The 17,143-nt window shown below is 36.7% G+C and overlaps 1 protein-coding gene across 4 annotated transcripts in view; it reads left to right on the top strand.

Annotated features, from left to right (window-relative positions):
• The window catches only part of LOC103026509 (NACHT, LRR and PYD domains-containing protein 3-like), a 59,155-nt gene that overhangs the window by 10,136 nt on the left and 31,876 nt on the right, over nucleotides 1-17,143 (top strand). Inside the window, exons 5-9 of one of the 4 annotated variants that reach the window (XM_049483091.1) lie at nucleotides 1,459-1,632; nucleotides 3,297-3,473; nucleotides 4,725-4,898; nucleotides 6,117-6,140; nucleotides 6,270-6,797. In XM_049483091.1, coding sequence (XP_049339048.1) covers nucleotides 1,459-1,632; nucleotides 3,297-3,473; nucleotides 4,725-4,898; nucleotides 6,117-6,138 — 547 coding nt within the window. In that variant the 3' untranslated portion in view covers nucleotides 6,139-6,140; nucleotides 6,270-6,797. Of the gene's footprint in view, nucleotides 1-1,458; nucleotides 1,633-3,296; nucleotides 3,474-4,724; nucleotides 4,899-6,116; nucleotides 6,798-15,239; nucleotides 15,337-17,143 lie in introns of those variants that run through there. The other 3 variants (XM_049483090.1, XM_049483092.1, XM_049483088.1) reach the window with 3 other exon arrangements.

Raw genomic sequence — 17,143 nt, 5'->3', positions numbered from 1 at the left:
CGCTCCCGAAAGCTCTCCCAGTTGTCCAAGTAGCCAACTCCACTAGCAGAGCACCAGTCCCGCAGCCAGCAGTGGAGAGCGTAGAGGCGGCTGAACGGCTGGCCCCCGCGGCGGTAGGTGGGCATTGGACCAGAGATTAGGCGGGCGCTGGTCAGTCTGCGAGCGGTGTCCAGAAGAGTGCGGAAGCACTCCTTCATGACCTCGCTGCACCGTGCGGACATGTCGTTGGTACCCACATTCAGGACGACAATGCCGGGGTCCCCCCGATGCCGAAGCACTGCAGGAATCCACCGTCCATCCTCCAAAACATGACACTGCAGCATTACCCTTAGCTTTAGACACCTTTAAATGCCTTACAATAGAATCCCCGACAATGAGGGTACTGCCCTTATCTGTTTTCCTTGGGGTTGGGGGAGGTGAAGGAGAGGACAGCTACGGGCTGAGGACCTCAAACCGTTTTGCGGATGCAAAATCTGGCTGAGAAGGTAGGGGGGAAACCCGCTTTCCTCGGCTGCGCCGGTCCTCCACAGTCGCCATTACCTCAAAATAAGCACAAAAACATAGACAACACAAAAACAGCGGCAAAATGGAGTAATAACACGAAATTAATAGCTACCTGAGGGATTTTATAGGTTTGGGAAGGTTGTAAAAATGGTCAAAAGTTAATAAAGAGTATAAAACGTAAAAAGCGTCTAAAACTGAGACCAGCAACAGAGACGCGCTAAACAAACAGCCAGCAGGCACGCAAGCCGAAAGTTGCATTACTCACCGTCACACACACCCGGGATATGTGATATAATTATCCAGATAACAGGACACATATATTTATCATTAAATGAGCTGTTATAGTCTATTTTATTTATTTCACTTTAAACATTAAAATTTAAGTGTGAATGTAAAATAATTTTACAGTGCTGCCCACTATAAAAATGACCAACATTTCTTTTTCATATAATCAGTTCTTCAACAATCTAAATAAATCTTAATTAACATTGGAATTGGTCGATATTTTTATCATTTTTAAATTAAATGCTCTGACTTTTTGCATCTTTTTTTCACTGCCTGGATGTATCTAAGGCTTCTCAGCAGAGGAATATATTTTATATATGTTATTTTATTCAGTATTCTTTTAATTTTTAATGTAAAAGTTGGGTTTGTGCAATGTAGCATGTCCAAGTGTGTTACCCAGTAGGGGTGTACGCACATTAAGCACACATTGTGCACCTGCATTGCCAAGATAGTAATGAAATCTGATGGTTGACTGTTGTGTGGGTTCTTATCAGTCAGTTTCTGCCACTGAGATAGCAATACACCTAATATAAATAAAAACACCAAAAATAAATGTAAAACTACTGGAATAATGCATAACATATTGATAACAAACTTCCTCCATGAAATGTTAGTGTGTGTAAATATCAGTGTTTCTAATGGATTATGATATTATGATTTCTCTCTCAGGCTGACTGGGTGCAATCTATCAGAGAAAAGCTGTGCAGCTCTGGCCTCAGCTCTCATCTCAAACTCCTCAACTCTGAGAGAACTGAACCTGAGTATTAATAATCTACAGGATTCAGGAGTGAAGCTGCTCTCTGCTGGACTGAAGAACCCACACTGTAAACTGGAGAAACTGCAGTAAGATTATCACTTAAACACAGAATATCTTTCTTTTTGCACATACAAAAACACTATCATAAAGACAGATTATTAATCTGTCTGTGTAAAGGTACTGACAAATTTTATCTCATTGTTTCTCAGAGACCCCACAACATACACTAATTAACCTTAAGGGATATGATATTAACTTTCCCAGGAATAATGTGTCAGATGTTTTCCTGAACTAAAATATTTTATTTAGAGATAATTATCTAAATCTAAATCTAAAACTATTGTTTTAAGGGTACTTAACTGGGCCTGGAGATAAAATGTTGACACCAGCAGCCTCATAATCTAGATTGTGAGTTATAATTGATAGATATGGATAATCCTAATTCATCTGTAGGTGATTTGGTTTTAAAAAAACAGACGTTGAAAATGGTTACCATTTAGAACAGCTAGAAACTAATCACAGCTCACAGTGTGAAGAATAGGAAATGAGAGAGTCATCTGTCTGCTAGAGTCCTACAGCAGCCAGTGTATCAGCACAAAAACCCACTCAGCAAACTACATCAGAATAATTTATAGAAAGATCCTTATGACGAGAAAATCCTATGAAAAGCACACTCTACATTTATCCAGATTCTACAGTTCTGTTTAATATAATTATATATATTTTTTATGTTTTATATAACATAATATAATATATATAATATTATATAATATTATTAATAATCATGAGCACTCAATTGGAAAAAACAATACTACAGAAAATCCAGAAAAACTAATCTTAATGATGGCATGGAATTTCTACTGATGTGCCCATTTTTTCAAAATGTGAAAGAAATAGTCTAAGGGTAACACATAACAAGACAGAATAATATTATTACCAATGCAGTGTATGTAGCTTCAAGTATTTAAAATACACAGTGCTGTGTTATGAAACAGAATAAATTACACAAGAGAATAGCACAACACTTTCAGTATCGAAATATTTCAGAGCTGAAATATTCTACTTAACTAGATAACTAGCGCATATTTTTATATTTAAATATTTTTATTTATATGTTTTATGTTTTATTCTGTAAATTTAGTTATATTTATTACAGTAACTTTAGTATATATTTCTATTCTATTTAGTATATTTAGTGCTGTACATTCAGGTTAACTTTGCTGTAGATTTAGTATCTCCCCACAAGCATTTCAATGCTTGTATGTCCTGACATTGTGGAAATGATAAATAAACACTGAAACCTGAAACTTGATGTACTAAATGGCACCATTCACCTTAATCATTTCAAAAGGGAGGCAAACAAATTTCACTTACTCAGAGCCAAGAATCCTCCTTAGGATCAAATTGTTATTTGAAATAAAGTAGCTGCAGTCTTCTCCAGGGCAAGAGCACTAAACCACACTCAGCAAACTTTAGCAGAATAATTTATAGAAAAAGAACCTGATAACAAGAAACATCTCCACACTGGAACTGAAAAACACACTCTACACATTTATTTTGTGTTTTGTTTTATTTTATTTGTTTTAATATAAATCTTACAGTTCGTGTTTTTTTCTGATATCTAGTAGATATGCCTTTTGATCTCAGTAATGTATTCAGTTGTGATTTCATTGTTTTTATGTTGTGTGTGTGTGTTTAAATATTAGTGTTTCTGTTGGATTTATCTCATGGATTATCATTTCTCTCTCAGGCTGGTTGGGTGTAAACTGTCAAAGGAAAGCTGTGCAACTCTGGCCTCAGCTCTCAGCTCAAACTCCTCAACTCTGAGAGAACTGAACCTGGGTTATAATAATGAACTGCAGGATTCAGGAGTGAAGCTGCTCTCTGCTGGACTGGAGAATCCACACTGTAAACTGGAGACACTGTGGTAAGATTATCACTTATGCACACACACTACACTTCACTACACTCTAAACACTTTTTTCTGATTTACACACATTTTGCAATACAAAACAGGACTTTATAAACACACTGAACCCTGATTTCCTACCTAACACACATCTGACATGATGTCACATGTTTCCACCTGGCCAAATGCTTAATTCTTAGCACTTCAATCACAAATTAAGCTTTTTAAAAAGCAACAGTGGAAGACTGGAGAGAGAGGAAGAGAGGGAGAATGAGAGGGGGAGGAAGTCGTGAGGGGTAGAGCTGGTAGAGAAGTTCTTGGCCAAAGAAAACAACAATTTTCAAATAAAAATCAAAGCAACTTTAGCTGATCATTTCATCATCCATGAGCTGATAATGCGATAGGCTGGACAAAGAAATGCCCAAATTCTGCGACGAAGGGGGGGGGGGGGAGTTGGGGGTTTGGTGCGCGCAGTTCTTATTCAGTTGTTGAGGGCACTTTCAGTTTCAAAAGGGTACTTTGGTTAATAAAGGGCAGAGTCTATGTCTGCACGCCACTGGTTGCACTGACTTAGTAGACTGTCCTGCACTTTTAACCACCAGAAATAACTTTTATAAGGTTACAAACATAAAATAACTGTTTGAAAAAGGAGGTTACGGGGCCAAGTAACACAAAAGTAATGCAATAGTTACTTTTACTGGTAACTAGTTAATTTTATAATGGAGTAACTCAGTTAGTAACTCAGTTACTTTTTTGGACAAGTAACTAGTAACTATAACTAATTACTTTTTCAAATTAACGTGCCCAACACTGCTGATGTGCCACAAAACCCAAACAATGCACTTATTATGTGCATAATAAGTGCATGTTATGTGGTGCAGAAGTTTAATTTCGATTATGCTGTATGTAGTTTTGGTTGCAGTGCTTCATTTTACAGGATATATAAGAAATGTTGCAGTTTGGTGTGTGCTTTTACGAATTGTGTTGTGTTTTTATAAAACTAGCCGACTTTACAAAATTATACTGTACCAGTAAAACACTTATCACACACTCTTCACACACACACACTACACTTAACACTGATCATCACACACACACAGCAGTGGATTATATTGATTGTTGTGTGCATTGTGAACATTGTATCACTTTTTCATTTCAAATCAGATATTTGTTCTTGTGTCTGATCTGAATCAGTTGTTCTTTACACTCCTGGAGTGAGAATAAAACTGTTCACTCGTCTGTTGTACTTTTCTCTCATTCTCTCTTCAGGTTAAATAACTGCAGTATTACAGAAGAAGGCTGTGCTGCTTTCGCTTCAGCTCTGAAATCAAACCCCTCACACCTGAGAGAGCTGGATCTGAGTTACAATAATCCAGGAGAGTCAGGAAAGAAGCTGCTCTCTGATCTACAGAAGGATCCACACTTTAAACTGGAGAAACTAGAGTGAGTTACTGAATTACACACAGTTCAGCTCTTGTCCAGTTGGTATCCAACTGCAGGTTTAATAACAAAATATCAGGCAAACAAAGCAGTATTAACAGAAGAGCACGCTTAGTACACTAAATAATGAGCAGATAAAAAACAGGTGTGCCTCAAATCTGAGGAAAGTGCGATGTCTTTAGACAGGCAGGGATATTGCTTCTGACAGTGTGTAATGAGTACTTGTTACTTAAATACTGTGTTTAGTAGATTAGTAGAATATTGATTTTGGCTTTGATCAGACAGAAACAGTATTTACAGGAGTTATAACAAGCTATCATAGCTTGTATCTGGGAGTCTGAGTTACACGACAGGCTGTCCAAGAACTTCCTGTTAGAAAGGAAGTAGGAGTTTGACCAATATGCAGAAGTAACAAGATCAGACCGATATTTTAGTGACATTTAGGGTTGTATCAGCCCGCTGGGATGTTGTATCAGCTTCAGTCCAACCTGTTCAAAGCCCAATTTATTGGGCTCGGATTGGTCCAGTGGGCTAAGCGCTGCCACTATGATCAAGAGATCACTGGTTCAAATCCTGTTGCAGCATCGGCTACCAGAGCCCTAAGCGAGCGCAAGGCGTCTGTGAGATCGGAATTGAGCCACTCCGAGTGTTAGCGCTGTGATGCGACTCGGCAATGCTGCATCAGCGGCAGTTCAAAATGAGGCGGAGTCTGACTTTACATGTGTCGGAAGAGCCGTGTGCTAGTCTTCAACCTCCTGATGTTGGAGCATCACTAGTGATAGGGGGAGTCCTATTAGGCGGGTTGGGTAATTGACAAACTGTATCATTTTAATAACGTTTTATCAGACACTTCATTTATTATATAGGAGAAATTCACCTTTTATTTACAGACTTTATTTAAAATATTATGAGAATCGAATTCCCATCCTTTCAGTGTGTGAAAGGTGTGGAGCGTTTGGTATGGGAGTGTCTGTGTGGTTTTATAGGTTTAATCTGTAGTTTGTTTGATTAATCTGTTCTGAAACACCTTGTTTGTGGAACTGTGCTCAGTGTGTATCAATTCGACAGAAAATGGAACTTTTAGATTGGTTGACTTAATGGTATTTCTGTTCTGTTGCTTCTGGGTGTTTTCATAATCTGATACAGTGTGTATGCGTGTGTGTGTGTCTGGGTGTGTGTTTGTTCATGTCTGATAATTTTGTCTGATTTCCATTTTTGCAGCTTCTGGCCACAGACCACCTAGAGGTACTTTACCAGTAACTCCATCTCCAGTATCCTGTTCATCACCACTATCTGTGAATCTTCCTGTTCTCTAACAGTCATTAGTATGAAGTTCCTGTGGTTAATAAACTGCTTTTTTCATATTTATTACAGTTAAACAGACAGTGCACACCATGTCTGCACTGCTTCATCAGCACTTCATTCAGAACTTATGTGCCTCTAGAAGTGAGTAAAATTACATGACTCCTAAAAGAATGATGTAAGTATAAGTGTGTTATATGAATTGATGCTTTCCTGATTCTGTAGAAGTGTGGTAAGAGTGTAAAATAAATAAACAGGTAGAAAGAGTTTATACTTGTATTATTATGTTCAGAGTTAGTAATGAAATGCTGAACATCGAATCACACCGGTTGTGTGTAAAACTCATGTAAATCCTTCCAGCTTTAGCCTGTATTAGGTTAGATTTGTGATTTTCATCTGGTATCTTTCAAATGACTATAAGCATCAGTTACTCTTCTTAGCTTTATATGTATAGAACTGCACAAAACATTGGTGGTGTTGGTTTTGTTTGGTGGATGTTGGTTTTTTACAAACTGTGTTAGTGGAAATGCAAGCATATATTTTACTTAGAATATATTTTTGTGTGCACTATATAAATTGTATATTAAATTGTAATGTTTATTCAACTGTTGTATTTTTATTTTATTATTTTTTTGGATGTAACACTAAGGGTGCTTTAACTTCGTGTTTGGTCCGATCAAAGATAGAACTTGCTGTAAACCACGATGGACGACGAGCCGTGGTCCAGATTGGCTAAACCATGGTCCAACACTTGTTTTGAAGTGTTTTGATTCAGACTTTTGGACTAGTTGGAGGAAGTTGTGGCAGGATATCATCAGAAATTACACAATATTTTAACCCTTACTTATGAACAGATATAAAAGGAATAAGAGGAGAATCTGTTACTTGTGCTTTGGGACATACCTGTCGATAAGAAAATCTCACCTAATAATTCTCACACCTGAACTTTCTGACAATATTAATAATCATATAAATCCATTAATGAAGATTTTATACTCTCTTGTTTAGGTTTGAAGAGTCTAAAAAAAGTTTTATTAAGGCACACAGGGTCAGATATGTTTCCTATGAAAGTCTTTACTAACAGCAGGAAGAACAGATTTGTACCATTTAAAAAAAAGCATCAGCTGCACTCAGTATTCTGTATCACTGTACCAATAAACAGTATATATATATATATATTGGATCATCACGTTTTTGACACATATTCAGGTTGATGATAATGTTTATAATCTTTACTGGTTCAACAAAAAAATGGGTACAAAAAAACAACTCTGTTGTACCTAAATATGGTACAGCCCCAACAACTAGCTTTATACTTATTTAGATACAAATCTGTACTTATTTTGTTAGTGTGTATCTGTTTCCCCTCCACAGTATGAACTGCCTGTAACTCACTGCAAAAACAGTTATAGCTTCTGTAGATTTTAATTTATGAATTTAATTTAGAAATGAATTTCATTTATATTCTGATTTCTAATGAATTAAAACAAGATCATCAGAACTAAAACTGTAATGTGGAGAAAATGTGTTTGTTTTATACAGTTTATATAAAGAGGTTAATGTTGAATCCAAAATCCTTTTATTTCTATGGGACAGAAGATCAACATTTCAGCAGTGAAGCTCAAATCTGTGTTTTAAATCCTGAATGAAGCAGAAGACAGTGAGCTGAGTAAAGCAGAGGCTGGTGGTCCTCACTGCTCAGTAGGGGTGTCACGATCTCGATATTTTATCGAAATCGAATCGAAATGAGGTCACGATCTCGAGTATCGAAGTCAAAAAGAGGATCGACGATCCCTCCCGCGCGCGCTACGCAAATAGCGCAGCGCGATACGCAAATGGCGCGGCACCAACACAGCGCATCCTATTCATTTAAATAGATAGAGCCGCTGCATGAGCGCAGCCCCGCCCTCAGTTCTGCTGTGTGAGAGACAGCTGCCTTTCAACCACTGAGGAGAAACTGAAAACGGATTTATAGAAATATAGACAGGGCTCTCAAGTTTTGAGTGTCGGCGGGAGTGTGATCACTGTTTTTTATCTGTCCAACGGGGGAGGGGGGGCGGGGGTTGGGCGCGCAGGTTTTGTATCTGTATCTGACGGAGGGGTGGGTGCGCGCAGGTGAGAGCGTGTGAACTCGCTGAAATGCGTGTGTCAGTGTGACTTGAGAACACTGACTATAGATCACAGTGAGGTGGATTAAAAATCTTAAACTTATAATTGACTACACCTGTTGCTTTCCATTGAATTAAAAAAACATCTTTCTCTCAGATAAAGTAAACACAAGCGTGTTTCTGACTAAAATAAAAGCTTTTCAGGAGAGATATAAGTTATGTGTAAATATTTATAAGACAATACCTGAAAAAATCTGTTTTAATGACGTTAATAAACATCACTGTGACAGCGCTAGTCAGTTTCACCACATCACTTATCTAACCAGCCTGTACTGATTTCTGCCCCCCAATAATGCTTTCAATAACCTCTAATAGCCTTTAATAGTCTTCAGTAGCCTTTAAAAGACTTACCTGGCGGCCGTGGTGTGTCCACTAAACTCCGTAGTTATAAACATCCTGAGGTTAGCAGCGCGCTAACTGACCTGTTTATAATGTAATCCGAGCAGTGACTCCGTGTCGGCTGTTCTAACCTGCTGCTGTTAGCTGCTTGGTAGGGGTGGGAATCGTTTACTATCTCACGATTCGATTCGATTCCGATTTTGGGGGCCACGATTCGATTCAAAATCGATTTTTGATTCAAAACGATTTGAATTATTAAAATTTCTGCTTCTGGCTTATGAATCTTATTGAAAAAAAACCCTCCATAATATACACTGGTCCTGGAGCAGGTAATGTGTTACAAAAACAATAAAATGTGCAGGAATGTGGGTCCTCAGTGACAGAGGAATCACTGGGATATCACAATGACGTTAATGAACAATAAATAAATAATAAATAACACTGCTTTATTACCAGGCTACTAGCGGTGGTGTGTAGGTGACGCTGCTGGGCTGATGTGATGATAGCAGTGGAGCGCTAAAGTTCAGGAGCAGCTGCTGATTAACTAGTTAATTTAAGGTCGTTGTATTTCTTCAGAAAGGGGGCAGGAGGTGGAGAAATTAATTCATATGGTCCTGCTGATCCATGTTTTTGCTCATTTTCATGCGATTTGCACTACTATGCTATCACACTGGATATCTTAAGTTTTACATATAGCACAATGACCAGTCAGGGCTTAAACTGAAGTAGACACTTGGGACAAAACAGTAATTCACTTTCAAGAGGTAATTTTCATTATTTAGGATCTATTTGAGAACATTAAATGCAGAGGAAAATGTAAAAAAAACAAAAAGCGCCTATTATATTTTGAGTTTATAGTGTGTGTATGGATGTTGGTGATGATTAGCTAATCATTCTCTACATTTCCTGGTTTATTAGGGTCTTGTCAAACAAAGTACAAAATTTGAAAACATTATTTTAACAGCATGGGAATTTATACTGCATTATATATAAGGTGTCCACCAGGCGTCACCAAAGGCTTAAAAACCTCTCCAGAGCGCCCCAGTCTGATACAGAGGTGAATCTGTCTCTATAAAACAACATTTTAATATTTTTTTGTTTCTTTGTGATAAAATAAATTAATGTGAGTCCATCTCAGGGTAATATTAATATTTTTTTGATGAAATGACACATAAAATCACATGTTTGCGCGCTGTGTGCGCTATGGAGTTTTAGCGTTTGGAGAGGGGTGTTTTTTTTGTGACTTGGTGACGGTTTGGCATGCCCCTCCCCCAGCCATTCGGAGACCAATCAGGGCAAATTACGTATCAGTGTTTTCGTCTAAGGGTGGACTATTGGTTGAAATAGGTGTCAATCACTTTTGTGACGCTGGAAAAAGCCTATGATCTGATTTGATTGGACAGCCCTGAACACCAGCGCGATCCAGCGCTCACGCCATTGGTTCAAAAGACGATCACTCAAGAAAAGTAGTGGATTGTAGACCAATAAAAACCACTGAATCTAGAAGAGGACACCCTTAGCTTTGTATTCACATACAACTTTACGGAAAATATTCCATACGACGTTACGGCTGCGCTGAAACTAAACGCATGTTTTTGAGGAGCCGTGAGCAGGCAAATAAAGGACTTTATGGATATTTTACCTGCGGTTCAGTGCTGTATTGTGGATGCTGTGATAGTAAGTGAATTTTCAATAATATAATATGATGTTATTTTATACACTAATATTATTTTATAAGGCTATTTTGTTGGGGAGGCGTGTTTCTCGTGTAAACAATGTGAAAAAACAGGCTGTTTTCAGTTGGCGATTTCTGGCGACTGGTTTCATGTAGATGGCTGTAAATTTGCATGCAGGTAGTTAAAGTAGTACTAATGAATATGAGTTGGTTAGTTGGTCGGTATGTTTAGAATATTTGACGCTTTTAAGCGTTCTAATTTACATAGTCAGAACCGGCGGGCCCGCTAGAGGGCGCTTCTGCAGTAAGAGGTTAATTCCTCTGTGATGAGGAGCTGAAATTAGCTCTGATTAGCTTATTGTTATTTTTCCGTTCCGCCTTAAATGCTGCAGCCCGCTGCCACCTGTAGCGTTATTTAAGGTGGAACTGGAAAGTTAGCTAGTTAGCTAGCTAACAGTTACTGAAACTAACTACTAGCGATCTTTTTTATGCTTGTTATGAAGCATTCTGCCATAAAACATTGAAACTACACGTTAATCTAATGTAATATAGTGCTTGTTCTGCCATCTTACCGGTGATTCTCAAACACCTACGCTCTGTGTGTGTCTGGAAGATCTCCGTTTGAAAGGACAAGCGCTATCCCCAGGGTTGCCAGGTCCAACAAAAATACCCAGCCCAAAATCAGTCTAAAACCCGCCCCTCAGAATCGATTTTGGGACATTTTAAATCGATTCTGAATCGTAGTAAATGAGAATCAAGATTCTTATGTGAATCGATTTTTTGGCACACCTCTACTGCTTGGGCTGAAAGATGAACTGGAGTGAGCTGTATTATCCGGTTAGTGGAGTTAAAACCTTTATTTGTTTACAGAAACAGTAAAAACGGACTGGCTGAGCTCTGTAGCCCGTGGCTGGGCTGTACTGAAGTAGTGAGCTGCGACTGCAGCTCCGACTAGTGGTTGGATGAAGAACTGCAGCTATTTTAAATTTTATGAGGCATAAAATAATAACAAGAAAAAAAAACAAGAAAATCGAGAATCGAATCGAATCGTGACCCTCAAATCGAAAATGAAATCGAATCGAGGATTTAGAGAATCGTGACACCCCTACTGCTCAGTGTCCTGCTCTCTCCTCAGTGTCCTGCTGACAGTAGCTGGAGGTGCTTGGTGGTCTCACAGGTCACTGTGGTCTACAGCCACTGCTCCTCCTGGAGGGTCAGGGTGCTGCTCCAGCTGTGGAGGCCGTGGTCCTTCTGCAGAAGCCCGGGACTCTGTCTGACCCCCGAGCTCCAGCTGCTCCCACCCACCTTCCAGCTCAGCCTCCAGTCTGAGGGAAGCTCTTGTTGGAGAAACACAGGAGTGTGGCCTTCACCTGCTGCAGCTCCACACCTGGAGGGAGGGGCAGGACCGTGAGGGTGGGCGGAGTCACACATTGGAGACACACCCACCTAGCACTCCCCTCCCCTAAATACACACACAGAAGCAGGAACAGGTATGAGTTCAGAGATTCACTTCTTTTATTTTTTTATACAGAGCTGATCTGAGTTCAGTGCTGCGTTAAACCATTTGATCCACTAATTATAAACTACTGTACAATTTAAACTCTCCCTCAGATTCATCTGCAGTTACTGATCTCAAAAGAGACCTACACAGAAACTAATGATAATAAATAATAAATATAAACACAGTCTACAATTAAAATAGATGTAAATGATAGTAAGTGTCAGTGTTTATAATAAGCAGCTCTGTGATTGTTCAGCATGAGAATGAGATCCACAGTGAAAGTGCTGAACCGAGAGTCTGGATCCAGTCAAGAACAGATCTTTTACTGCTGAAATAAAGTCAGTAATTAGAGGCAGGTTGGGGGAAATTTACTGAATTATTTCTACTTTTACTAACAACACTTCAGAAACACAGAGAGCTCTCCTTAACCCTTTCAGACCTGAATTATTTTCTCCAGTGATGGAAAAAACTGTAAGTGTGCTGATTTCTGTCTGTAATGCACAGAAAATGAAACTAATATTTTACTCTAAAATCTATATAGCAAATAAATCCAATTAACTAAAAGATTAATCTTTTTTTTTTTTGCATCAGAAGCCTGTGTGTAACATTTTATATTTCATATTAACATTTTTATTTCATAAACCACCCATAAACAGTAAAAACCTGATTAAATGTTCTAAATTTAATTAAACACATGACTTAAGAAAAAAATTAGCTGTTACTTTCCCTCGATGGTTCTAGTAGTACTACTGTGTTTCCAGTGTTTTTGCAGTGGTGTTTTGGGCCAAGCTAACTCTACTGTTACATTGATTTATAAACTTGTTCAGGGTCTATTCTGATGGACAACAAACAGCTCTCAAATAGTGTTATGTGCAACAAAATATTTTAAAAAATAAATAAAATACATGATGTTCATTGTAATGGACGCAAGGTCTGAAAGGGTTAAATAGACCCAAACACATGAGATAAGAGGAAGCTCTCTGCCTCCCTCCTGTGGGGGGATGATATTTCTCCCTCACAGCTACTGTCTGTAATGATCATGTTTGCAGTGTAAAGAGAGATGTTTAGCTTTAATTCTGCCTGTTTATTTCATATATAAATAAAGTGCAGTGTTTAATTTATTTCACTGTTGTTTCTATGTGTTGATTTTCTATTGCAGTCCTTTGTCTGGTCAGCTGCTGGTAGCTCATCATTAATTTATTACATGAATCTAATTCTTGGTTTCTCTTACAAAAGAATGACTATGATTTTAATATTAATTTATAAAGTAACTATAGACTATAGTTTTTGCATAAATAACCCTAATCCTACCCTAACTTCTACTACTAGAATCCCTTATGGTCACTATGTTTAATCAGTGATGCTGCTTTGTTTGCTAGTTTGGCTATTGTAGTTTATAGTTATAGCCATAGATATTATTATGTGATAAACTGTGGTTTTAGCATAGTTAAAAATACTGTGGCTCATAGTGTTAAATATGCATAGTTGCCTATTAACTATGACTAATGTTTATTATTACTGTGGCTGTTTAGCTGTTGATAGTAACTATATTTGTTACCCATTATTATCTCTATAACTTCTAGGATGCTTTTTGGTAACTATATTGATAACATACGCATATTGAACACATAGTGACACTGCACTTTTTATTAGTGTATTATGTCAGCATATAGTGTGATTATTATTTTCTAATTCCTGAAATAACATTCCTAATAATTACTGTTGTTCTAATAATGATCATTATTACACTCTCTAAATTATTACTTATTTATTTAACATTTCTATTTAAATTAAACAATTTCACCATCAATGTCTGTTTAAAGAAGAAAGAAATCAATAGTGGCGAAAAAAAAACAAGCCGAAGAGTGTAATAGCGGCGAGAGCAGCAGTGACGTACTTCCGCTTTGCGTTATACCGGCACTCTTACTTCCTGTTTACATTTTTAGTGGAGAGTGCTACAGCATTTGTGGATTTTATAGCGAACGCAAATGCAATATTATATAATAAAACATTATATTTTAATAAAATGCAATAACGCAAACACTGCATGTAAAATGGCATTGTTTACAAACCACTTCTACCTAACCGGAAATTAAACTGCCAGTCTTACTTGCATAGGCTCTATAGTGGCGGAAGAAACGAGCCAAAGAGTGTAATAGCGGCGATAATGTGCAGTTGTTTGGAGAACAGGGCTGTTAATGGAAGAAAATCCTGAGTTTCTATGGTGGGGGGCTATTGTATGTTATTGTTTGCGGCACACTTTTAACACATTACTTGTTGCCCCTTTGCCCAGATATAATAACAGCCTGTGTATAACCCTGATTATTATTATTATTATTATTATTATTATTATTATTATTATTATTATTATTATTATTATTATTGTTATTATTATTTCCAGGGTACAGTGGTATACTCCTCTGGGAGAATTTGAATTTTAAATGATATATTCTGGTGAATTTTGCAGAAATAAATGGGCAATACTCATACATCTTAGACCTAAAGTTAACAAACTGAATTTAAGCCTAAATTACTGCAGCATGTTTGAGCAGAGCTCCAGAGCTTTTGGGACCCTGGGCCTGATTTTAACTGGTTACATACCTGACTACTTATTGCTTGTACAGCACAATGAGACTACAGATCATACAGCCATTCCAAGAAAAGTCAATAGGTCCAGAATGAGTAGAATAGGGTCAGTTCTCTCCTCCTTTATTCTGTAGTTCAGAGATGATCCTGAAGAAACGTTGCTGTGTAAAAACGCAGAATTTACAAAACACCCTAGTTGTTAAGGCTGGTGTAGATAAGACACACCGCTAAATCCGCTAAAATTAACTCAAAAATAGAGACAGAGAGTCAAGCTTTCACTGAGAATGTGCTGCTTGCTAGGTAAAGTAGATCCACTGGAGAGAGAGGTGAGGCTTCTCGTGGGACGGTTAAAGTAAGAGATTGTGCAGCAAAAAAAAATATATAAATAAATAAATAATAATAATATTAATAATTATAATAATAATAAAATTCTCCTACCAAAAAGTTATTATTTTATTATTTACGAATGTTCATTATTAATCATTATGCTAATAAATAAATATTCTTATTATAAATAAAATAAATATAACTGCACAAAACTGATGGCATCTTTGAAAACACAACAGTCATATGGATGAATTTAGAAAAAAAGTTTCTAAAAAGTATTATTCATTTTTACATCATTAAAAATAGGCATTTTTTATTGACACAAGCCTGTCAGACGGTTCTGATCAGCACTGGGTGAATCAGCTCTGTGATTCTGGATTATAAGGAGCTTCTTCTGTAAACATTACAGATCAGTGTTATGGGCTGCAGGTTTATCGCCTGAACTAATCCAGTTTAAACCGGTTTAGAGTGAAAGTAAATCTTCAGCAGCGTCTGTGTAGATGAGAGAAGAAGGAGAAGAACGTTTGGATAAAAGGCACAGAGGTAAATACTGAAGCTTTAACTACTATAATTTACTGTCTGAATATAAAAAGCGTTTTAGACTCAGAGAGAAGAACATTACTTTTAATCATGTAGACATTGGGTGTAAAGTGAGTGTGTTCTCACTCCATCGTGCTGGAGAGGTAATAGATCATGTCTGATACTGGTTGTGTTTTAGACTGGATTTTTTTAACCACTAGATGGCGCAAATCTGACAGAAATCATAAAGTGTATAAAACATACAAAATATTTTTAATATTAAAATTTACTTTTAATATAAGTCAGTGTAAAAAGATTTTATTTACACGTTATTCAAGTTATTTTGGAGCATTTCTATTCATTCATCAGGAAATTCAAAAAGGAAATTTGACATTAAATAATGAATATTAGAGATGGACAATATGAATATTTGTTTGTATTGTGGCCAGTTATATTGTGATATAAGTATATTGTTAATATCATCAGTGCTTAGGGAACACAGACCAACTGCACATTTCATTACAAAATAAAACATGTTTAATTATACAAAGTGCAGCATATGCTAATATACAGTATCTCACAGAAGTGAATACACCCCTCACATTTCTGTAAATATTTTACTATATCTTGTCAGGGGAAAAACTGAAGATACGACACTTTGAAACAGTATAAAGTGTTCAATGTACAGCTACACCATAACAGTGTAAATTTACTGTGTCCTCAAAATAACTCAACACACAGACATTAAGGTCTAAACTGCTGACAGAGACGTTCATAAGTCTTTTTTGTAAGTCCAATCAAGTCCAATAAAGTCTCCAGTCTCTAAAAACTAAAAGTCTTGTGTCTCTTCTGGTTGTATTGAACCTTCTATCGTCTGCTGCTCTCCAGTCTGCCCAGAATACTGCACAGCTTAGTCTAAGAAATTCAAAGAATTTACTGTATTATAAACAACATAAAACATTTATTAAGCTGTTAATTATAGAAATAATATCTGGATGATGTTGATAAAAAAATTAGTGTAGCAAAGCTAATTTAATCAATATTTTATTGTTGAATTTAGAGAGAGTTGCTAATAAATACAGACTGATTCAGAGTAAAAGGAAAATATTGCAAAACACTATTAGTCAAAAAATGATAAATAATCATCCAATCACATTTACTGTAGGCTACATCTGCTGTACACAGAATTAACACCATTTACTGCTAGTGGTAAATCATGCATGTGGCTGGTACTGTGTGCTGCTCCCACCAGTCTAATGTATTGAGTAACTGGTAAAAGTTAACTGGGGGGTTCTGTATTCTGTATTTTCTATGTTTAATCTTTAGCTTGACTATTTGTCCTATGATCACGTTAATGTAAAGCTGCTTTGTGCCAAGACCAGTTGTAAAAAGCGCTATACAAATAAATTTGATTTGATTTGATTTGAAGTAGGCAAGTCTTTGGAAAGTGAACAAAAAAAGTTAAAAGTTTGCACTCTGTAAGATTGTTGTTTATTTCTGAAAGTCTGAAATTATATTTTTAAGTCTTAAGTTTTATTTACATTTAACAATTATACCATCAATGTCTGTGAAAAATAATCAGACCTAATTGTTTGATTTGACCTATTATAAGCTTTAATTAACTTTAATTAAGCATTTATATCCTTAACACGGTCATTTAAAAAACGTTTTTATTTACACTTCATTTATAATGTCTTTTTACTCACAATTCGAGTGGCATGAAATCACTTAGCAGAAAACAGCTATTCCACAGATGGATATCAGTATCATATACAAATATTTGCTTCATAAACATTATTACACTGACCTATATAACATTATTATTATTTAA

The sequence above is a fragment of the Astyanax mexicanus genome, chromosome 8 (assembly GCF_023375975.1).
Source record: "Astyanax mexicanus isolate ESR-SI-001 chromosome 8, AstMex3_surface, whole genome shotgun sequence".
NCBI classification, from domain to species: domain Eukaryota; kingdom Metazoa; phylum Chordata; class Actinopteri; order Characiformes; family Acestrorhamphidae; genus Astyanax; species Astyanax mexicanus.
This window is presented reverse-complemented; position numbering and strand designations above follow the sequence as displayed.